Here is a 24,846-nt window from a genome sequence, read left to right as displayed (position 1 = left end):
TCCCCTCTTGGGGAAAAAACGGACCTTAATACCTTCACAGAGTCCTGCATCTTACATCTGTCCTCTTATTAGGTCAGCGTGGGAAGGGTTGAGGGCCTCCGACAGGCACAGCTGGGGGAATGGCATCCATGTTCTGTTAATGGGAAGGACGCACTCACACTTTCAGAGGCCGGTGCAAGTCTGGAAACCTGGATTCGGGTCTCCAGAACCCATGAAAACCCAGGCAGGTGTGGTGACTCACTTGTGATCCCAGTACTCAGGAGGTAGAGGCAGAGAATCCTCCAGGCAAGCTAGCGAGCTGGACTAGTCAGAATTGCAAGCCCCAGGCTCAGTGAGGAACTGTTTCCATAGAGAGCCAATGAGCAGGAGACCTGACAGCCTTCACAGTCATGCACACACATGTGAGTGTGCATACATATAAACATGCGCATAACATTGGCATGCGCATCACAAACATGCACACAAATAGAAAAATATTCCATATTAACATTCACGCTGTACACACACTCATGAGAACACACACCACATATCCATGTGCAATTGCACATACCTGTCTGTGCATACAGCCCTACACATAAGCAAGCATCGCTACCCTTCTCAACACTGGAAAAGCACTCTGCCAGTTTCTGCAGAGAGTCTGGTATGCCATGGCCTCTGGCATGATCCCGGGTGGTTCACAAAACCTAGAATATTGACTCTAGTTCTTTACAGAAACAACCTCCAACTCCATTCTACTTTTTCTTCCGCCCTGTTCTGTTCCCTTCTGTCCTGTTCTATTCCATGCCATTCATTAAAACATGCCTTGCAACGTACTTAGTTGACTGCTCACTGCCAAGGCTTCATATCTCAGGTGTGAATCCCTTCATAAGGGACAGCAAACCTCTTACACACTCCAGCTCAGCAATGTCTCCTCTTGGAGCCCCAGAGTCCCCAAGCAATGTCCCTTCTTGGAGTCCCCAGCTGAGACTGCCTGTCAAGGCTGGGCTGAAGAGGACTAGAGCCCTGCCATAGCATTATCCCTGATGGGCTTTAGGGACTTGCTGGGTGTTATGACATCAGTGACAGTGCAGTGTCCACCCCTGCTGTCTTTAGGACCCAGCAGAGTCTGGACATGGGAGCTCAGCAAATATGGTACCCCAAATCCCTCCATGACCCAACACTAGCTCTGTCCACAGTGGGGCTCCCATCTCCTTCCCACCATGTGGTCCCTAACGCAGCCAGGCTCCCCCTCCTCCTGCAGGTCGCTACCTGCTGCCACTGCTTGATGACATGCTAAGGCTCACCGAGACCTGACCGTCAGTCCTTGATTGATTTAGGCACAGGCTGGGGTGTCTCCTAAGCTTTGGTTCTGTGCCCCAACTCAGCTGTTGGGAGTTCTCCACAGGCCACTGCCCCTTCACTGCCTTGCCTGAAAAACGGGTTTGCCAAAAAGCATGGAAAAGGAAGTCCATCCCCTATTCAGGGTCCCAGTACACGGCCAGCTCTCTCTGTGGTCTCTGCAGCCCTGGTGACTGGGAATGGGGAGGGTGTCTGGACGGCCTCCCAAGGCCATGGCAGGATAATGGAAAACTCCTCCCCCTCCCTTTGTACACAGGCTGGCTTCAGAGTGGCTGAGGAGGGACAGGCCAGGTGAGGAGCTCAGGATCAGCTGCCTGTTTGCCTTGTGTGCAGGCTTCTGCTTCCTAGACTTAACCAGTTGCTGTTTTCCCGAGAGACCCAGGTCTCAGGTCAAGATTCACCCACCCCATCCCTCAGCACCCATGAAGGCATCACCTCACTCTGCCCCAAGGGAACAGGCTTTCTTTTCAGAGCCACGCCAATGTCCATCCGAGCCGGCTCCATCTGCGTACCATCTCTCAGGCAACACATCTTGTTCTGCATCCAGCCACACTCCTACCCATAGACAAGAGGCCCAGGTGGTCTGTGCCATCTGTCACTTGCCTGCCCAGGTGTTAACCCCCACTCTGGATCTGCATCCGGGGCCAGTGCTGCCGTTCAGGCTTTGCACATGGTATTCCTTGCACCTGCCACAGTAAATCAAATGGCTCAAGGGAACAGGGTCATGGGGAAGTCAACACTCAGGCGGTACCCTCTGCCCAGCCCTCTCTGCCCTAAGAAGCCTTCATGTACTTTCCCTCTGGGGTGACGGTAAATTTTTCCTGCTACCCAAGAAGGCAGGTTCAGTGGCTCCCACTTCACAGATGAGGGAAACACATATCAGAGAAAGTGCGTGGACCGCCCAAGTTCTCATGCCCAGTGTAGGAGAGGACAGAGGATTTGGACCCCAGCCTTATCTCCTCCCTACGGAAGCTCTAGATCTGGGAACAGGGGACACAACCTAGAGTCCTCTCATTTTTTTTTCAAGGCAGGGTTTCCCTGTGTCACATCCCTAGCTGTCCTGGAACTAGCTCTTGTAGACCAGGCTCTCCTCAAACTCACAGAGATCCGCCTGCCTCTGCCTCCCAAGTGCTGGGATTAAAGGCGTGCGCCACCACCGCCCGACAAGTCCCCTCATTTTGCTCCACTGCCCCACTGCCAGGCACACCAGTTCATTTCAAGAGAAATGTCGCCATCTGGTTCTAATTCATTTATACTTAATTAATCAAAGTGTTTTGTAAGAGACACTTGAGGTCCAAGAACTTCTTTTAAGCCTTTTCTTTCATTCTGTTTTGTAGAAATAGAAAAATTAGGTTTCATCAAAAACCCAGTGATGACGCTGGAGCCAGAGGAGCCTAGGTCCATGAGAAGTGAACCCCATGGGAGGCAGCACAGATTAAGCTGGGGTAAGCAGGTCCTTCCCCATGGCTGGATACTGGGCCAAAGATTGAGGTCAAGGGCAGGGTGTGGGGGAGGCGGCTCAGGAAAGCAAGGAGCCTCCTGCTGCCTTGGATGTCTCAGCTTAGCATCCTCCAGGCTTCTGACACAACCTGGCTGGGAGGCTGCTCTGTAACACTACAGGAATAGATGAGTGAGCTAGTGAGGGAATGAGCGAGCGAGGCACTGTCAATATCCGAGCATCTAAAACACACATTCTCTCACCAAAGTCAGATCAGAGGGCCAAAGTCAGCTAGCCCCTGAGGACCATATGCCTTCCAAGGCATGTCTGAGAAATGGTCCTCTTGTGTATGCCTAGGTATGGGAGAGGTAAGTCCCTCTCCACCACCTCTTCCTGAGCTCTGATAAAACTGCACAGCCAAGAACTCTACCAAACCCTACATTTCCCAAACCTACTTGGCCATGGCAACTGTGACTGCCTTGCAGAACAGGCTCTAGAGTTACGTAGCCTCCACCTCCGTGCCAAGGGGGAAACTGAGACTCTTGGCAGAAGCAGAGAAGAAACCCTCTCATCCAAGGTCACGTGGCATGAATGGGTCAGGAGAGAGACTGAAGCCCAAGGCTTTGCTTCACATGACACAGTCACAACCTCGCTGAAGATGCTGGGCAGGTGGGCGCACCCGAGGCTCAAAAGCAGCATTTCCATCTAGCGGGACCAATGCAAAGAGCATCTCTCTGTGGCAAGTTCTGAGCAGCTGCTAGTGAGCTGGGCTAATGAAAAGGAACAAAGGATTTTCACAACCCCTCTCTTCCTTTGATTAGTGAGAAGCATCTCAGAAGTCTAACTACGTTTCCCTCTAGTGAGGTAAACTGAGGTTCTGAGAAAAGAAGACCAATCCAGCTCACAGGACCTCACAACACCCTATCATCTTAGCTCTGAGATGCTAGGATCTGATCCTACGATCTCAGCCTGCTCATCGGCTGTGCAGCTTTAGACAAGTCAATCCCCCTGTCTGAATTGCTGAACTTGTTTTCTCTCTAGAAAGTAAGCACCTCTCCCTGCATTCATTGGGCTTCTGGAAGTAGCTAATGACACAACAGACAAGAGCCTGGGATGATTTATGGTGACAAGGACCACAAGGTGCCGGCAGAGGCAGGGAACCCTCTACCTTACCTCACGTCATCATAGTTATGGTCCTCCTGATGGAGACGGAAATCTATTCCCATTTTAAAGATAAGCTGGTAAAAGGAAAGGATTTAAAATATCGTTTCAGAATGGAGAAGCATTTTAGAGGACCAAAGTGAAGGATCTCACACAGGATTCAGAACGGAGAAGCATTCTGGAGGACCAGTGCGGTGAAGGATCCCACGCAGGCAAACCTGAAGTCCTGAATGCCTCCGCTGTAGTCACTCATCTCAAGCCTTCAAAGGAGCGATGCGCTTCCAGACAGACTGACTCCAGTGCCTAGGCTCTGGACAGCAGAGTGAAGGCCACTCACAGAGGGAAACCTTCAAGACCCCTAAGTCTACCTGCCTCTCTATTCTTCGTCCCTTTGTCCACCTCCCTTAGAAGACGGACCCCTAGGCCATGGCCTGCCATCCCACCTCACACCTGCTCTCCCACCGTCCCTCTGCGCACCTTGCTCCCTTACAGGGGCTACCGCCTCCACAGAAGGCTTTTCACGCGGATGGACTCGAAGCCCTAAGGGCAAGGCCACTCTCACACTCTCCTCCTCAGCATTCTCTGACCCTGGCTCTCAGCTGGAGCTTCCTCCTGCCTGTGGGACCACTCAGCCAAGCACCCTGCACGCACTTTGGGTTCTAGCTCTACAGAGTGAGCCGGCCACTCTGGGCGTCTTAAGGATGTGAGGAGACAGTGTGTGGTAGACTCTCGGCACTGTGGTTAGTCTTTGGCTGTTGGTTCACAGACAGGCATCAAGGGTTCTAGAACCTGCCCCAGTCAGCTTTAGGGCTTGCTGGTCATCTTGCTCCTCCTGCCAGCACAGAGTCTGCCAACTCTGGCTCTGCAGGGACAGTCCCAAACTCACCTACAAAAGACATCTGACTGTGGCACTGAGGAACTGTGGCCCAGGACCCCAAAGACAATGTTTTCAGGGTCCAGGCACAGTTAGTCTCAGGTTCAGGTTTCTTAGGAGTTCCAGCAGGTCCCAAAGGAAAAAAATAAATTCCAAGGCTCCTATCCTAGAGGGGACAAACTTCTTCCAGGTCATCCAGAAAAGATCACCAGAGAGGCTCACCCAGATCACTTCTCGGGGAGGTGGGGGATGATAGCAGGGGTCAGGGACAGTAATAGAGCCTCACGTAGGCCCTGGAGCAACTGCTCTTGATGGGACCCTGTGGTCCAGCGAGGATGTTTGAGCTGGCTTCTAAGCCACTAGCTCTGTTTTCTAGTGCCTTGGTCCCAAGGATGGTTCCTTGGGTTTTGGTGTCCATGGATTTACCCTTGGGACACGACCGGAAGGAAGGCTGGGGCCAGTGAGCTCAACCTTCTCTCTGCTTCCTAGGTCCAGGTTGCTCGACAGCTCCCCGTGCTAACCCTGCGTCAACAGCCCAGGCATTGGGCACCAGACAGATGCCCGCCAGACTACCACGAGTCTGCTTCATGGCAAACTACCCCACCACAGTTCAGCCACATCTGTACCTTGCTTCTTCCTCCGGTGCAGGGCGAGCATGTCCACCGCGTGGGCGAGGAGCAACAACAGGCAGAGTGGCGCCCGCATCTGGGCAGCCTGATGCTCCTGGCGCCCGGGCGCCCCGACGGCCCGGCAGCCGCTGTGCGGGGACAGTTCGTGGCACGCGTTGCGCATCCGCGGGTCGCTGGTCGCTGCGGTCACCGGGGACCCGCCGTGCGCCCAGGGCGCGGTGGGTCGAGTGAGGGCGTCAGCTTGGCCGCGCGGCCGGGGCGGGGAGGAGCCGGCGGCTGGGCGGCGCTTAACCCTCGGGGGGCCCGTGCGGGTGCCTGCGGTCCTGCCCGTCTCACACAACCCCACGCCCTGCGCACGGGCACAGGCCGACTGCAGGTACACACACTCCCACGGAGTACTGCGCACTCACCCGTTCAGACCCTCCAGCAGCACCCTCCCTCTGCCACTTCTGGTTCCTACCCTCCTTCTCCCAGGACCCTCCTGGCTTGTTTTACTGTTCCAACTGTTTGTCCCCTGACTGTCTGGCCTCCAACACTCCACTCTTGCCAAGAGCTAGGCCCCTTTCTGGCGCGCTGTCCACACCTGGCTCTCTGGTATCCAGCCCGCTCGCGCGGCTCTCTCCATCCCTTGGCTCTCAGGGGTGGGAGTGTGAACCACGCTGCTTCACCCTCTTTTCTTTCTAGATGTCCCCAACACTGTCTGGTCCAGGCCCTGAGCGATTCCTGCTGCAGCCTTGGGGATCCCCTATTCTTTGACCCAGTGTCTAGTATCTCATAAATTTGCTTATGAAGGGACCTGGGACCTGGAGTGTTTCTCAAAGTCTTATCTCCGGGATTGGATTAGTTTTAACTGTTTGAGTGCCAAATTGCTCTTTCAACAAAACAGTACTCCTCTCTTGCCTCCTGTGACCCTTTGAGCCAAGCTGCTACGGAGATATCTGAGACCCATGAGTTTGGCCTTCTGCTAAACACTTTCTGTGAGCTAAAAGCTTCTGAACAGCTCCTGTTTTAATTAAGGACTCCTTCCAAAGGAGAACGGATGCTCAGCGAGACCAAATGATTTGCCCAAAGCAGGTCCATCGCCTTTCAGCCACTTTCCAGCACACAGTCTCATCACAGAGAGGGTGGAGAGAGCCTCGGAGGCCCAAAGGACAGTCAGACTTTCTGTTTCCTGCAAGTGACTTGCTAGAAAGAGGTTCCAAGGCTGGCTGTCCCACCCCTACAGCCCCCAGCCTATGTGCATGGGCCTGCCTCTGGTAAACACTGTGGTTCCCTGCAGGGTCCTCTGGTTCTGATGACTCCGATTTCTCTCTTCTCCTTTTCATCCCAAATCTCCAACTTCTCACCCTATTTTGCAAGTTTCTCAGGCCTCGTACACTTGTTTTCTTGTTGTTGTTGTTTTGGTTTTGTTTCTTTTTGTGAGATGTGTATCTTAGGCTAGCTCGGCACTCACTGTGTAGCTAAGGATGACCTTGAACCCCTGACCATCTTCCCTCCTCTTCCCAATTGCTGGCATTACAGGTATGTGATACCTCATCCAGCGTCCCCTTCCATCCTGAGCATTTCTTGCCCAGGCTTCTTCCTGGAGTGGTAGCTGACTCCACTCCTCTTCCCCACTGACGCTTTCAGGACCCAGTCGTGGTTTGATGCCTTCTAGGAAGTTGTCCCTGATTCCCAGGTCAGTACCTCTTCTGGGCATCCATCATTCCCCACCATAGCTGTCTTAACACACTGGGAAGTACAGACATGTCTGCCTCTTCCTCTGCCCCAGCTTCCCATACCTCCTCTTGGTTCCCACTCCTCAGGTATAGTCTTTTACAGGACTTTTGCTGTGTCTCTGTCTGGAAAATTCTTCCCCAGGCCCCTTCAGAACATGTCTCCAGCATGGCCTCCTCTGAAAGACCTCTCCCATGACTGCAGAAGTACAGGACTCTCACTCCGCCTCCTCTGCTCTCCACAGTACCAGTACCACCGGCCTGGTTTTGTCTTCAACTAGCTTGCTTGTGAGTTACATAGGGTAGCAATCACCTGTGTATTCTCCATGTACCCCGTGCATAAAATAATTATTCAATATTTGTAAATGAATACAAGTATGAATGAGATGAATAAATGAACGACTGAGCATTCCTCAACCCCAAGCTTTGTTGTGGGACCTTGTGGTGGTTTGAGTGAAAATTTCTCCCACAGGCTCAGATGTTTGAGTACTTGATCCGCAACTGGTGGTGCTGTTTGCGTAGGTTTAGGAGGTGAGAACTTGTTGGAGGATGCATGTCACTGGGGGCAGGCCCTGGAGTTTAAAAGACACGTACTAATTCTCTCTCTCTCTGTCTCCTGTTTGAAGCCTGTGGTGTGAGCCTTCAGCTCTCAGCTTCCAGCAGGATCCGTGTCTTCTATGCTGTTTCCCATCAATATGGCCCCTAAAATTCTGAAACTATAAGCCCAAATAAACCCTGCCTTCTATAGATTGCCTTGGTTATGGTGTTTTATTACAGCAAAAGAAAAGTAACTAATAGCTCATGAATTTTTGACTCTTGTGAGTCCAGTGAGCCATCTGGACCCTCCAGAACCTGAGTTTGAGGATATAAACCCCAAACTCAGGATCCTTTTCCTCCCTTAGATGCTCAGAGGGTTTGGTGCTATCTCTAGGAGGTTATCTAGGCATCTCAGCCCACCATCCAGACCCTCCCCAAGTACAGCCACCCAGAGATGGCATTAAGGCTGGGAAAACTGGTGATCTGCCTAGGAGCTTAGGAACTGTTGGGCACTGTCAAGAATAATGGCTTATAACACATGGTCCCAGAAGAAATCCTCTCAGACTGGAGGACTCAGGCTTCCTCCCTCTTCCACACAGCAGCTCTTCCTCAGCCATGGTTTTCTTTTCCACAGTTTCAGTTGATGCCAGTTAACAGAGACTGCAGATATATAATGGACAATCACAGAAGCAAGTATTCGTAAGTGTGAAGTTATGTCCCGTATGGAGTAACACACACCTCCTGTTTTATCTGGTCCTGGGTTTGAATCGTACCATTTTCTAGCGTGTCTACTCTGAATACATCACCTTCCTGCTAATCACTTAGTTGGCTAGGCAGGGCTTGTATTCAAGCCACCGTTATGTCATTTATTAGTGGTCCCAAGTAGTGACACCAGTGATTCACAGATGCCAGAGAGAAGCCAGGAAGTGCTTCCTTTAAGTAGAAAGGTAGATGTAAAATAAGCTATCTTGAGGGGGTATATTACATCCATTTGACTTTTATTACAGTATATTGTTACGTTTTCCCCTCTTTTTATTAGTTGGTGTTGTTAATCTTGTGTTGCGCCTTGACTTATAAGTTGAACTTTATCAGAAGTTGGATATATAGAATGAACTGTATCTCTATCTATCATCTATCTATCTATCTATCTATCTATCATCTATCTATCTATCTGTCATCTATCTATCTTCTATCATCTATCTATCTTCTATCATCTATCTATCTATCATTTATCTATCATCTATTTATCTATCTATCATCTACCTATCTATCTATCATCTATCACCTATCTATCTATCTATCATCTATCTATCTATCTATCTATCTATCTATCATCTATCTATTTCTCTTCTATCATCTATCTATCTCTCTTCTATCATCTATCTATCTATCTATCTATCTATCTATCTATCTATCTATCTATCTATCTAGTATGCTTTGTTTCAGACATCCACTAGGCATCTTAGGGATATGCATCTTGGAAAGGGGACTTCTCTACAAGGTTTCAAATTTCCTGAGAAGGGAAAGGGCTTATGGAGAGGACAGAGCTATTCACTTATGCGCTGTTGACTGGACCGCTGCTTCTTTGCAAGGGTGGCTGGGAAATGTAGTCTAATACTGTAGCTGGAGTTCACATAGTCACCAGGGAGAGTGGGTGGATATCTCCAACCAAGACACCTGAACTTTCCATTAGGCCAAGCACAGTTTCCCCAGAGCCACTTGATGGCCCCTGTTCAGATGACCACCAGCCCAGGTTTGTGACCCTGCATTGTTTCCAGAATGCTGTGTTATCTCACGACACAGAGCTTGGTTTCGGCAGCACCACAGTCAAGATTCCTAACAGAGCCACCACCACAGGACTCCCACATGGTACCCTCATGGCTCTGCCCTTCCTCTCCCTCCTCAGCACTAATCCCTAGCAACCACTCATCTGTTCTCCATCTCTGTAATTATGTCGTTACACAAATATTATGTAATGGGATTGTGAAGTGTGTACAGTTTGAGACCCGCTTTCTGCACTCAGCATAATTTTCTTCCGAGTCACCCCAGCTTGCTCATCCACGACAGTCAGCTGCTTTTTATTCCTGAGTGGTCTTCCATGGTGGTGGGCATCGAACCCAGTCACCCAGCAGTTTACTCCATTAAAGGCATTTGTGTTTTCAAATTTTGCTTATTACGAATCAAGCCACCGTCTGTTTTTTTATGTGCTAGATTCAAAGTGCGGTGTTGGGTATTGTGATTTTTCAAATGTTTTCTCCTGCTCTGTAATTTGTCTTTTCATCTCCTTACCAGGCTCCCTCACAGAGCAAATATAGTTAACTTCAGTGGGGTCCACTTTATCATATTTTCCTTTTCATAAGTCATGCTTTGTGTCCTACTTGGCTTTCCCGTTGCTCTGTCTAACAAACACATGACCAACAGCAATCGGGGGAGGAAAGGGTTTGCTTCAGCTTACAGGTAACGGTCTGTCATTGAGAGGAGCCAGGGCAGGATCTCAGGGCAGGAGCCAGGGCAGGAGCTCAGGGCAGGAGCTCAGGGTAGAAGCCAGGGCAGGAGCTCAGGGCAGGCACTTGAAGCAGAAGCCGTGGAGGAACACCACTTTCTGGCTGGCTCTGCTAGCTTTCTTACGCAGCATAGGGATGGTGCTGCCCACAGTGGGCTAGACCCTCCTACATCAACCAGCAATTAAGGAAATGTCCTACACACATGCCCAAAGGCCCATCTGATGGAGGCAGTTCCTCCGCTGAGTTCTCCTCTTCTCGGGTGTATCAAACTGACAGCCAAGATCAGCTATCACACTTTAAGTTTCAAGCTTAACATTTCCTAATATTATGTGTCAAAGGGTTTCTCCTACGATTTCCTAAAAATGATACGTTTATGTTTAGGTTCATGATTTGTTTTGAATTGGTTTTTGTGAAAAGTCTGGGGTTTATTTTAGGTCAAGGTTCATCTTCTGCTTGGGACTCTGGTTGCTGTGGTGTTACTGCCTCCACTAGTATTGGTACTTTGCCTCCGTTCAACTGCTTTAACTCATTTACCACAAATTAATTGGACATATATATATGGATTTATTTTAGAACTTTTCTATCCTGCTGTGTGGACTGTGTATATATATTTTTTGCTTGTCAACACTACACTTTTGGGGCTTAGGAGATGGCTAAATCAGCAATGTACTTGCCATACGAGCATGTGAACCTGAGTTCAGATCCCCAGCACCGTGTATAAAACTGGTCTCAGCAGGCTCTAATTGTAGTGCTAAGGAGGCCGAGTCATGCAGTTCCCACAGGATCCAGCCCAATCAGGAAGCCTGAGGTTCAGTAAAAGACATTCATATAAAAATAAGATAGAAAGAAACAGAAGATACCCAATGTTGACCTCTGGCCTCGACTCTATGTGCAGAGCACAGGCACACATGTGTAAATACACACACACGTGTGTAAACACACACACTACTACATTGTCTTCACTGTGGCTCGGTAGTAAGTCTTGAGTTTAGTTAGACCCACTTCTCTTACTTAATTCTTATCCAAAATTATTTCAGCTGTTCTATTTCTTTTGTCTTCCTCCCTACATACATCTCGGAATAAGTCTGTTTGTGTCTAGAGGAGAATCTTACCAAGAACCCTACTACATATGCCTATGGATTTGAGAGAGATAGCTTCAGTGTGCTGAACTGTCCCATCCACAAACACGGCATGTGTCTCTCTCTACCCACACTTCATCCGTGTAGCATAGCATTCACAGCCATGTTTTGTCAGGATCAAGCCTGTTTCATTTCCCTCTTCCCCTAACAAGTTTAAATGCTATTGGATTTTTAATTTTCCTATCTCCATCTTCATTACTAACATACAGAAATGCAGACAATTTTGTGTACAGCTCTTTTATCTTGTCACTTGGCTAAATTTGCTTATTAGTTCTACAAGTGCATAAATATATATTCAGAATTAACATACACCTATATATGTATTAGTGTTCTGTATGTATAAGTGTTTTTTTACATAGACAATTATATTACCTGCAAGTAGGGACCATTTTCCTTTCTTTCTGGACTTAGTGCCTTTTATTTCCTTGTTTCTGACTTACTGAACTGATGAGAGCTTCCAGCACTATGCCAAAAGGGCCCGATGAGAACAGACATCCTTGTCTTGTTCCCAGTCTGAGCGGGAAGGCGTCCAGCCCTCACCAGTGAGCATGACATTACCAGTCAGGCTTTTGTGGATGTTTTTCATCAAGCTGCAGAATTCTTCTGGTTGCTGTTTTTCTGGTTGTTAAAATTGTGAATGGATTTTGAATTTGTCGATTTTATTGTGTATGCTGATGTGTTCATTTAACTTTTCTTTTACCTGTGGATGTCATACATTACTTCCTAGAGTGAAACAAGCCCCACTTGGTCATGGTTTGCTTAGCTCTCTTTCCGAATGTTTTAAGGACTTCTATGAATACATTCATGAAGGCTAGAGGCCTGTAGCTTTCCTTTGTGTTCTGTCTGGTTCAAGTATCAGTGCTTAACACTAGTTTTGAAGGAAGCCCCAGAAGAACAAAGCAGACAGAATGAAATTGCACAGGCTCTGATGACGACCCTGACATAATGCTTTAATAGATTAATTAATTAGATTTTTAACTAATTAATTAATTAGGTTTTTTGAAACAGGCTCTCACCATGTAGCCCTAGGGAGCCAGTGTTTCTTTTGCTCCCCCATCCACTTGACCCCAGGCTCGCCAGCCATTCCCCTCCTTCTCCAAACCCACATTCTGCTACTCCTTTTCCGTTACCAGCCTCTCAGGTAGATCCCCAGGTGTGGGACACTCAAAACCCTTCTATAGGGAAGCATCACCCAACTATTAAGCCCGATCAAATACATATCTAAGATCCAATACTCACTTTCTCTTCAAAGCCCTGGGGGACTAAAGACTCTTATCTCTGATCTCTTAAGAAAGAATCGTTTTTTTCCAGCTGTAGCTTTGGATCCTGTCTAGGAACTAGCTCTTGTAGACCAGACTGGCCTCAAACTCACAGAGATCCACCTGTCTCTGCTTCCCTAGGGATGGGATTAAAGGCATGTGCCACCACCACCTGGCAAGAGAGAATCTTTTGTGTCTCACTTCTTCCCCCTTTAGCCCACCCACACGAGCAGCTAAAAATCCCAACAGGTCTATCACTTTGCTCAGGGTCTCTGGCTTATCATCTCAGCAGTGGTTCCTCAGCACCTTGAAGTACCGAGTTCCTGTACTCTCCTCTCCATCATCCCCTCAGACACCTCCCATTGCTTTGCCCTTGACCTTAAGGATGCCTTCTTTTCTATTCCCCTGCACTCCTAGTCACAAAATATCTTTGCCTTTACTTGGACTAATCTGGACACTCACATAGTGTCCTGGCACTTGCTATGGAGAGCAGGCTGGCTTTGAACTCAGAGACCCACTTGCCCCTCCCTCCCAAGTGCTGGGATTAAAAGTGTGTTCCTGTCATTGTAACTCCGCACTTGAAGGTCAACAGGAATCCGCGTGTTCCTCTTCATTGGTGAGACTATTAAATCAAGAGGGATAAAGGCTGAAGTTGAAACTCAGTGATAGGACACTTGCCTGTGTGTCCTAAGGTCCTGGGTTTAATCTTCAGCATGAGAGCAAGCAAACAAATACATGAATACATAAAAAGGGAAGATTTATAAGACTTGAAGCTTCCTGACATAAAAGCCCAAATAACCAAGACAGAATAGAGAATTGTCATAATGAGAATCAGGATGACCACAACTTTAGTGAGAAAGTACACTCAACTGATGCTAATACCAAGATAATTAAGATGTTGCAATAGTCTGACGAGGATTTTCAAGAAGCCGTCATAACAATGTTCTTGTAGGAAATTACACATTCTCTTGAAACAAATGAAAGCATATAAAACCATGGCAAAGAAAAAAAAGGAACCAAATAGAAATTACGAAGCTGAAAAAAATTAATAATTGGAAAAAACAACTTGCTAATAGACCCAATAATAGAGCAGAAATGAGCAATGATGGACAAACCCCAGCTCCCACCCCCAAGGGACAAGGTGGCCCAAGGCATTTCCCAGACACTGTCCCCTCTCCCCCAGTGCCAGCAGAAACTGGGAATGGCAAACTAGGCTGTAGCCGGTGCTGACTGAGCAGCTCTCCTTCCAGGGCCAACTTCCTTCCTGTTTCAAGTTTTTTCCTGTCCAGTGTCTATCCTGTGCCATGTTTTGGGGGATCAGTTTCCACATGAACTTGACCCCAACTATTTTTTTTTCTAGTCAGGGTTTCTCTGTGTAACAGTCCTGGTTGTCCTGGAACTTGCACTGTAGACCAGGCTGGCCTCAAACTCACAGAGATCCAACTGCCTCTGCCTCCCGAGTGAGTGCTGGGATTAAAGGTGTACACCACCCCACCTCACCTCCGGCTTGACTCCAGGATCTGCCAAGGCAATTCTAAACCAAGAGAGAATGAGAGAGTTCTCATGGTAAGTCATAGGTAATGCGTGTGAGTTAGGAGCAACTCCCAACTCAGGGAATGTTCTCACATGTTCCTCATCTGTGTCTGCTCAGAATCCATAAACAGAGACATCAAACCTCCCAACACCTCCTCAGGACTTCATGTCAGTCCCCTCTTCAATCAAAACCCTGGAACCTCTGTCTTCATTCCTTGTGTGTCTGGCTTTTCCCCCGGGGAAGGCAAGCAGCCCAGGCCTTATGGAATACGCAGCCTCACAGCTTCAAGCCCGCCTGCCCCTTCTGTGTTAACCCCAGAGGAATCCCAGCCCCCACCCTCCACAGATTGGCTTGTTATTATTTTAATGCCGTGAAATAAATTGAAAAAAATTACCCACAAAATACAGGTTTTGAGCAGCTGGCTTGAAATTTCTTTCCATAAACAAACGAGTTTGATGGGTTACCTCAGTGCCACTCCAGAACTCTCTTAAACCCTCTATGTCCTGTGTGCGTATGGAGTTTGCCGGGGCATGGCCTCTTGGGCGGAGAGACTGCTGGGAATCACGGTCACCTCTCGGGCTCTATGATGACTTATGTCTACCACTCTGCTCGACGACATACTTCCCACTTCCTTCTCAGGTCCCACAATCAGTGTAGGCTTGGGAGCCACCCTCTCTGATTGAAGCAGAAATTTTCCCATTGAAGAAAGGCTTCAAACAAGTTACTTCATTGCTGGCCTCGGTTTCTCCACAGAAAGCAGGAGACTCTAGCGTCAGTCCATAAGATTGCAATAATGGGCAGGGAGGATGGCTGCGTGGGTAAAGCCTTTGCTGTGGGAGTCCGATGAGCTGAGTTTGATCCCCAGTGCCTACGACAAGATGGAAGGAGAGAATCAAATCAGTTAAACATACACGAAGCTCGTAGAGGACAGCGCAAGGCCACACTGGGGAACTTCAGCTGCTGTTAGTGTCACAGGTGGAAGAGGAAGCAGAAGCTGCGGGGGACCAGGTGAAACTGAGCGACATCCCAGCGTTTCTCCAGGGTGCAGTTTGCAAAGCTCGCAGACACCTGCCGCCTGATGCTGATCTAGGGAGAGCTTCAGGACAGGAGTCTGAGAAGCCAGCATCTGGCAGGCATCTGATTCCTGCTCTCAGAACAGCAAGAGTCAGGCTCCATTTTGGTAGGCTGGGCCGGGGAGGTCCTGATCCTTGTCACACACTGAAACTTGAGCCTGATCCTAGACAAAATGTTTTAGTTGGCTTTCTATTGCTGTGATAAACACCATGACCAAAGCAACTCGGGGGAGGAAACAGTTTATTATAACCAATAATCGAGGGAAGCCAAGGCAGGAACTCAAGGTACAAGCATCAATAGAAACCGTTGGAGGAATACCACTTACTGGCTTTGCCCTGGGTTCACCTTCAACTATGCTTCTTACATAGCCCAGGCCTCCCTATCTAGGGATGGTACCACCAGCCCATAGTGGGCTGGATCCTCTTACATCACTTAACAATCAGAAGAGACATCCTCACACACACAATTTCACGGAAGCCATTCCTCAGCTGAAGTTCTATCTTCCCAGGTGTATCAAGTTGACAAGCAAAATTAGCCATTATATTGGTGCAATGAACTTAATCCAGGGAAGAGAATTATTAATTATAGACTGAAACCAAGGTTAAAAATCTTAATTTTTAATAGAACTCAGAGCCATGGATATTGTTTTGCACCAGCTCTTGATTCCAGTCCCAACTGGGCTTTGATATTTGAGGTAGACTGACCCCTAATCCTTGAGACAGATTGAATTTAATACTGATCCCATATTGACTCAGGATCTCGACTCCACGCTGAGCCCCGACTCTGGCCACTGTCTCAGCACAATGGGGCTCTCGAACTTAGATGTCCACCTCAGCTGCTGCCCATCTTCCATCAGATCATCTGTCTAGAAAGAGTGAACCAGAAGATTGGGCATTTCTTGGAAAGGTCCAAGTGTCAAGGCAAGATTCATATGCCACCATAGGAGTAAGACCCTGTCTCACCTCCTGTGGCTGTAATTGCTGGGTGTACCCCAGGGAGAAGAGTCCCAAAGTTCCATGTTTTCTGATGCCAGAGTAATGGCGAGTGCTATTGGCTGGGTGGCTTTCAGTTTTGATTATTGAATAAGTCATTTCTGGTTTTGCGTCCAGCCTTGGTCAGCCTGGCATAGCGTTTTTCTTTTCTTTGCTGTTGGAAGTTGTGACACTCTTTCAAACAAAGGACAAAATGGAAAAACAACAGTGAAAATATTTCCAAACTATGTTCACAGTCACGTCGATCCCTTGGTAATTGAGGGAAGAAGAGAGAGCTGCAGGAGTTTTCCATCAGGACCGGGGTGGGGGGCAGGGCTGTGGGGGCTGAGCTGGGCTGCCAGTCTGCACTGAAGAAGTGAAGAATAGAGAGGGAGAGACGGAGAGCTGAGCCCACGAAGGAAGGAGAAACGCCTTTGTGTCCCAACTCTGGAGAGAGCTGATGAGAGCAGGGTCTATGAGCCACTGTGAGTCCTGCAGTCTGGAGTTACCAGCACCTGCCCAAGGACTGCATGGTGACTGTGAAGTGCCGAGCAGATGCAAAGGACAGTGTCTGCCTTTGTCATGACTTGCAGCCACTGTCAGCGGAGTGACGGAGTGACGGGAGGGTTTGATGAGCCACTGAAACCAGAGTCAAGTCGTGGGCTGGCCACTTACTTACACGACCTTAGGCAAACTGCTGAGCCACTTGGAGTCTCAGTTTCCTCGTCTCTAAAATGGAGATAGATATTGGGTTATGAAGATTAATTTGCTAATAAATGTGGCCCCTGGTGCATGATGGGTGTCTTGGTTACTTTTCCTGTTGCTGTGGCAAAATGCCTGGCAAGAGCAGCTTAGGGGAAGAAGGGATTTATTTTTATCTCACAGTCTAAGAGTATAGTGCTTCATGGCAGAAAAGTCAGGGCCACGGGAACTTGAGGCAGCCCATCACATTGCATCGGCAGCCGCAAGAGCAGATTGTGGCATTCAGTTGCTTTCTTCTTTCTATTCAGTGGGGACCCAGTCCATGGAATGGTGACTCACATTGGGGTGGTCTTCCCCTATCGTTTAAACCAGAAATTCCTTCACAGATTTGCCCAAAGGTTGTTTCCATGGTGATTCAAACCCCGCGAGTTGACAGTCAAGGTTCATGATCACAGCAGGTGTGCAAAGGGGAAGGGGTAGCTTGTTACAGATTCATAAAATATTTCATGTCTATATACAAAGTTCAGGCTGCAAGGACAAGACGGGTTGATCTTGTGAGCCGTAGCATGGACACTGGCTCCGAGGCCTCCTGTCCCACATTCACTGGTGTGAGCAGTTGGTTGAGGGATTCGTTCACTCATTACCCAGCATTCGCTGCAGAAAGGATTGGCAGAAGCTGAAGATGATGTCTAGGTACTCACACGCTGCTGGAGAGGCATATTAGGAAAGAAGAGATTTTTGTAAAGTCAGTCAAGTTTTAGAATCTGGGGCCGTAGGAGGGTCGTGGGCATCCAGGGGAGGTACCGTGAAAAGCCTATGGAAATAGTACCTGGACCGAGTAAGGTAAGGCTCACAGTAATTCATTCACTTCCTCCCTTCGTTCACTGAATGAGATTTGCTGAGGACTGGTTCACCCGTGGTTGAGAATTCAGTTTCCCCACAGCAAATATGTCACCACATTTTATGCACTCATGTGGACAGCTCCACCGAGGTCCTGGGTGTCTTGGGCCTAAGGTCTTCCCTCTACCATGTTATCTACCCAGACCCTTCCATTCCGGCTGCCTCAATCTCTCCAGCCATCTGGTTCCCACTGGCGACAGAGTCTGAGGCATGCTCTTTGCGGTGTTTCCTGGGTGCGTGCCTTATACTCCTTGGCTTTCCTTTGCCCTTCTGAGATTGATGGAGATATAAAACCTGATCCTGGAGCCAGAGGAAGGACCGAGCGACTACAGGAAGGGTTGAAAGTGCCCTTCTGGAGAAAGCTGCCCCGCTGCCACCTCGGTATCAGCACTGATTGTGATTTCTTCTCTTGGTCTCCAGTGTCCAAAGAGGTCACTGCTTTGAGATCCTACTCAAGATGCTAACACATTGACAGCTGGGTTGCAGTCTCCCCTTTGGCCTCAGCTTCCTCATCTCAAGAAAGCTGGAGGAGATTCAAGAACATTGTCCCGTCAACTTCTTGACATTACAGTTGCTCCACAGAAGTTGCCCGATCGTGATACCTGCTCTCATGGGAGCAAAATCGATGAGAATTACAGAATGCTGGGACCATTGTGAGGGAAGCTCTTCTAATGCCCCAGGGAACACACAGTGAGCAAGCAAAGGCAAGGCTCATGTTATCACGTCTGCTTCGGAGAAGCCCTGTGAGGTAGAATTTGTTTTGTGTTGAGCAGATGTGTGGATAGTGACTCAGAGAACACAGTGGCTCAGCAAAGGTCATGAGTGGGAAGACTGGAACAAAGGCAGGGGCCGTGGGACTTCAAACTCAGCGCTTTCCATTGCGTTCATTCATCTGCGATTGACCACTCCCACCCTGGACCACTAACCCCCACCTGCGGTCACCCACCTTCCAGGCTATGGACACTGTGGTAGAGCCTGGTCCTCCGAGCAAAGCGGCTGCCGTCTTCGTGTGACCAGCTGTACCTGATCTCAAGGGAGCCCTATGACATCTTGGGAGAAAGGCAGAGGGAACAGCTGTGCAAAGCCCTTTGGTCGGGATGAACTCGGAGAGCTGGTGTGAATGGGACAGTGTGAGGGGAGAGAGAAGACATGGAAGGGAAACAAGGGCTGCCAAGCTCTGGGTGCAGTCCGCACTGAGCTGGCCCAGCAGGGTCTTCTCAGTGCCAGAATGAGTTCTTATCTACTAGGAAAAGAGCCACAGCCATCCTGACATAGGCAATCCCAGCTTCTCTTTCCTCAGTGGCGCCTGGGGTCAGAATGGAGCCATAGACTGAAGTCTCTGCAGCAGCTTTTGCAGCTGTCTGTCTCTTAGGGAAGGGGAGGATCCCACGCCTCACCCTGCTCCATCTTCTCCATCATCTGCTCCATTTGTAGAGGAGTAAGCTGAGCCTCAGGGAGCTTGTGTAGCTGGCTGGAGGTCACATGCCAAACCCACCTCACTCTTACATCCTTGCTCAGGTATGGATATTGAATATCCTCCAAATACCCTAGCGTGAAAGGCCAGGTTCTCAGAGTGGCACTATCAGCAGGTGAGGGAACCTTCCCGGCAGGCTGTTAGGTCACTGGGGTATTCCCTTGGGTTGTGGAACCCCAGTTCCTTCCTCTTCCTTAAGGCCAGGTAAGCAATTTTCTCTGCCTTATGTTCCCAGCCATCGCCTTTTGTGCCCTTCTGGAGGTCTGAAGGAGGTGGGCCAGCCAGTAACGGGCTTGAAACATTGAAAACCATGAGCCACAGCCAGCCTCCTCCCTCTCTAAGTTGATTACCTCGGGTGTTTTGTTTCAGTGATGGAAAGCTAACGCAGGCCCCTTCCAGGTCTTTCAGAACCTTATTTGCCACCGTGCCTCTGAGCTGGTAGACCACAGAAAAGAGGCCCTGTAGGATTCTCTCATAGCTGGTTCAGAAGGAAATGTTAGCCACCCAACCAAGCCACCATCTCATGGGTGATCAACAGGTATGGCCTCCAGACTACAATCAGAAAACGTGAAGCTGGGTTTCTCAACTGGCTTCCTTCAGCCCAGCTCTTCTTGGCAGGAGAGGGAGGCCAGCCATGGCTTCTTCTGCATGATGGTTTAACCTGAAGCTTGGGAGCAGATGTGTTCTTGGACCTCTAGCTGCAACACTAAGCACTTTCCGTAGGGTTGTCATAGCGTTTGGGGGCTGGAGCCTAAGGCTTCCCTGTGTCCACCGTGGGTCAGTAACACCCCCCCCCCCCGTAGTCATAGCTTGGGGAAGTGGGAATTGATTTATTGATGAAGTTCTCTGTTGTGATTTCTCTGCTCCTATTATACAAAGGGTCTGAGGCAGCCTGGGAAGGATGGGGAAGGCGGAAGCTGGTCATCTGCTCATTGTGAATAGCAAGGAATGCAAAAAGAGAAACCCAGCCGCTCCCTGGCTGGGGAAGAAAGCTTGGGATGGAAGTAATTCTGCCACGCCGGCCTCCTCCAAGCACTGCCCAAATGCTTTTCCGATTCCCAAACTTAATTAGGAGCCATTGCTGCAGCGTGAGTCATCACTTAATAATGAGGGTGTTTATTAAGAAATGGGTGGGCCGAGTACAAGACAGTCGGACGATTCAAATCCCAGTTGTTTGAGTTGCTGACTGTGTGGTCTTGAGCGAACTACTTGCCCTCTCTGAACCATTTCCTTGTCTGTAAGTTAGCATTTACCTGGTGATAACTGGGGGGAGGGGGGGCGTGCTAAGTGAATCAAGTATATAAAATCTACCAGTGGGGCTAGAAAGATGGCACAGTCAATACGGTGCTTGCTGTACAAGCCTAAGTAAAGACCCGAGTTTGGTTTCCTAGCACCCATGCCAAAAGCCAGGTGTGCAGCATACATCTGTAAACCCAAGTTGGAGGAGGCAGAGACAAGATCCCTAGGGTGTGCTGGCCAGCCAGGTTAGCCAAGTCCGTAAGTTCTAGATTCAGTCAGAGATCCTGCTTCGAAACTAAGGTACAGAGTGAGGAAGACCTCTGAGGTTGACCTGGCCTCCTCAGCAGGTGTTCAGTGACAACCACTCTTTCCCCTCACTCTTCTCTTTCACAGTGAGCACAAGCGTTCTCACTTTCCCCACAGTGAACATTCGCTACTCAGCAGGCCCCTCACACCAGCAGTGGCGAGTCAGGTCAAATCCAATGTATCTTCTGGCCCTGTCGGCTCTGTCTCTCCCAGTAGAGTCAAGATCTCCATCTTTGAATGGAGTAGGAAGTCCAGAAGCATGGGCATCCTGGGTTGGGATCTCAGAGCAAGGATCCTGAGGAAGAAATGCTTGCATCTGCTGAGGTGATGGCTGGGGGTGAGTGGAAAGCTAGAAAAAGCCGGCAGGGAAGCAGGGCTGGTGAACCACCACCTGAGCCACCGGGAGCGCAGATGAAGAGGCAGGAGGACCATTTCCATTAGGGTCAAAGCCACCTTGGGGCTCTGTATTTGGGACAAGCACAGCTTTCCTGTCTCTGGAGTGTTCTGCTTCCTCAGTCCACAAGCTTCTGTCACTCAGGGTGCTTGCCCATCACATTGGACCCTTTCTTGTGTCTAAGGGACCCTCCCCTGATTTCTGCTACTCTGCCTAAAAGGAGAGGGCTTCCCATGAGAGGCTGTCGGGGAGAGTCCCCCTCTTCATGTTGTCAGGAGGTTGGTTCTGGTACCAGGTTTATGTCTCATTGAATAAAGACACCCAAGGTCAACCTCTGGTTTACACACACACACACACACATACACACCACTTAAAAACACACAAACCTGGTTTAAGAATACTATGTTTAAAATATGCACATATGAGTGAGCAAGCAGAAAAGTCTTCCAGACTGTCCATACCCCATAAGGAGCACTTAGATGGAGAAAAACAAATATCGGTCGCATCTGGGTCCCCACCCTATTGGTCACCCTCTAGAGGGTAGTTATCTACCCTCTCATGCCCTCTGAATCTTAGAATAACTTTATCAGCCTTTAAGCTTCACACGGATGTAAGCAAAGCTGCAGTGTGCCTTCCGTGAGAATGTGCAGAACTGACTTTGGGAGCTGGGGTCATGGGCAGAGGGGGCATGTGCTGTCACTGGGCAGACACGATCTTCTGTAATGTTGGGACATCCAACTTTGGCCTACAGGCCTAGTGTAGCTGACAAACATTTTTGAGAAGCTGGGAATTTTGAAGGACTGTCCTACCTTGTCTTCGCAAAATTTGGCAGTCACTTTTTTTGTGGGTCCTACTGGTCCAGTTTGGATAGTATACTGTCAGCAATTGAGACAGGGATAGTTTCTTTTGCCATAAAGAAAGCAAACACCATACAGAGTTTCTTCAATACCCATCATCTTCTTTTGAAGTAAATTGGTGCTGTTAGGAGCAGACATGTCTCATTGTCATGAAAACCTTAGGTTATTAAACATATGAAATGCCATATTCTGTAGGTCTTTGAAGACCATCTATCCAAATTTGTCTGTATATGACTTTGAAAACATACCTAACATAACTATAAGCTTAACTGTCATATAGATTACTATTTTAATCTGTATTTATTAGTTACACAATTACATTTTTAAATGAGTCACATAAACACAATACCCCCAAAGAGTAGAGGCATGCATATAGTATAACAAAATTAAATTTGTATTAATACACCAAAATCCATACCAATGTAAAATTTTGAGATTTATAGTTGTTGTTTAGGTTAAACTAGATTCTATAATATCAGGGAAGATGGTGGAATCTAGCCTACCCTTGACTTTAGGCTGAGTAGAAGCTGCTTGAGGCAGGGGGCTGGCTACCTTGACTTACTTGAAACCATCTCACTTACAGTTCCTGAAATCCATCTCTCAGGTAAGCTGAGGCAAAAGCCATGCTACCATAGAAACCTATTTCCATGGCAGCCATCATAATTGCTCACCCATCAGACACCCTGATCAGCTTGGGTTAGTTGGCCTTTCTACTGGCTTAAACTCATAGCAACGGTGTTTACACAGAATATCTGTACTTGTTAATAAACTATGATGTGCTATTTCAACTCACATACACAGCGTGGACATACAAAACCAGGGTAATTAGCATTTTCATCTTCTAATTCTCTGGTACTTCATGCAGGACATAATGGGCTTTTGAGAGCTGTGGAAACCCCGCTGCGAGTGGGACTCTTCATTCGGATTCTACCACGTCTACTCAGCTTTCCCCGTTACCAAAGTATTTTAGCCACCTTGGTTGTCATGAGATATCTGACACAAAGTCACAGCCATGCACAAGAAGACTGATAAAGATGTCTTTCCCACAGTCTGCATCTGCAATGGCAGGTAGGGAAGATGGGGAGCAGCTGGAAGGAAGGCATGAAAGCCAAGCAGTGGGTCCAGAAAGTTCTTTTTCTTGACCTAGATGACAAGCACATTTGCAAAACATTCTTTGAGATGTATGTCTTAGGACCTGTGCGCTTCGTGCATACAATGCCTAATTTTCAGCAACAACTCAGTTTCTGTTCAGTTGTTCATTTTTGACAGACTGGCTTTGAACTCTCTGTCATTAAACTTCTGATCCTCCTGCTTCCATTTCCTGAGTTCTGAGATTACAGGAGTTAGCTATCAGATCTGGTTTTACATGGTGCTATGGATCAAGCCTAGGCAAGGACTTGGTCAATTGAACTCTATTTAGTTTTTATTTTAATTGGTGGTGGTGGCGGTGGCGGCGGCGGTGGCGGCGGCGGTGGTGGCGGTGGTGGTGGTGGTGGTGGTGGTGGTGGTGGTGGTGGTGTATGTGTGATATGGGTAGAGGGAGGTGTGCATGTCACCCCAATGCATGTGGACGTCAGAGGACAAGGTTGTGGGGCTGGTTCTCTCCTCCCACCTTGATGGGTTCCAGATATTAAACTCAGCTGTCAGGTTTGCATCACTAGCCGGCGATGCCTTTTCCCCACACAGCCACCTCAACAGCGGCTCTATTTAGTTTTAATAGGTACCGTTCCGAAGTTTTCTGAGGCGATCCTGCAAACTTACATCCTACATGGTAAAATAAAAGGTTAGCAATAATAGTAACCTATTATGGAATATTAATGTAAGATGTGTTACATTCATTTATGCTGTGGAACATCTGTTTAATGATGTGTTGCATTCTTTTAAGTTGCATTTGTTTAACTCTGTAAAAATGTGTTAATTTGCCTGTCTAAAATATTTGATTGGTCTAATAAGGAACTGAACAGCCAATAGCTAGGCAGGAGAAAGGATGGGTGGAACTGGCAGGAAGAGAATAAATGAGAAGAAATCTAGTCTCTAGAGAAGAACAAAGAAGGAAGGGAGGAACGAGAAAAGGAGGAGGGAAGGACGCTAGGGGCCAGCCACCCAGTCACACAACCAGCCACAGAGTAAGAAGGAAACAAAGGAATAAAGAATAGAGAAAGGTAAAAACCCAGAGGCAAAAGGTAGACAGGATAATTTAAAAGAAAAACTGGCTAGAAATAAGCCAAGCTAAGGCCAGGCATTGATAAGTGAGAATAAGATCCCATGTATTTATTTGGGCTACACTTGGGTGGCAGGCTCCCAACTACAGTAACCTCTGTGGATGAATTCCACTTCACCAGGTGCTAGCCCAGAGGAGCCTAGTTTAGCATTGAGGAGCCCACCTTGGAGGCTGATTCAAAACGGAAGGAGGGATAACAGCAATGGCCAAACCACAGCGTCGTCATGGAAACAAATCACTCTCAACAGTGAACAGGGCATGGTCATCCTGTCCCCACACCTCAGTTCTCAGGAAGGGGCTTGTCAGTTTAATGAAACAGGTAAAGAAACAGACCTGAGGGCTGCACCAAGTTCCTCCAAGTCTTACAAGAAAAATAATAAGAAAATTGATCTGTATTACATGATTTCATCTTGTTTCATTTCTATTTTGTATCTAATAGGAACCTGTAAATGATTTTACTTTGTAAATCCATGAATATATGTACACGGAAGGGCATGTTCCCTGACAGGGAGGCCAGCACCAACTGAGCAGTACAACCACGTGAGGTCTACATACGCTATCCCACATTACAGATGAGGAA

The 24,846-nt window shown here is 48.2% G+C and overlaps 1 protein-coding gene across 1 annotated transcript in view; it reads right to left on the bottom strand.

Moving 5' to 3' along the window:
- Positions 1-5,622, bottom strand: part of Rspo4 (R-spondin 4) — a 39,649-nt gene extending 34,027 nt beyond the window's left edge. The window contains exon 1 of the mRNA XM_075963869.1: positions 5,438-5,622. Within this exon, the coding sequence (XP_075819984.1) occupies positions 5,438-5,603 (166 nt within the window). The 5' untranslated portion in view covers positions 5,604-5,622. The remainder of the gene's footprint in view (positions 1-5,437) is intronic.
- Between the last annotated feature and the right edge of the window lie 19,224 nt (positions 5,623-24,846).

This window comes from Microtus pennsylvanicus, chromosome 2 (assembly GCF_037038515.1).
Source record: "Microtus pennsylvanicus isolate mMicPen1 chromosome 2, mMicPen1.hap1, whole genome shotgun sequence".
NCBI lineage: Eukaryota > Metazoa > Chordata > Mammalia > Rodentia > Cricetidae > Microtus > Microtus pennsylvanicus.
This window is presented reverse-complemented; position numbering and strand designations above follow the sequence as displayed.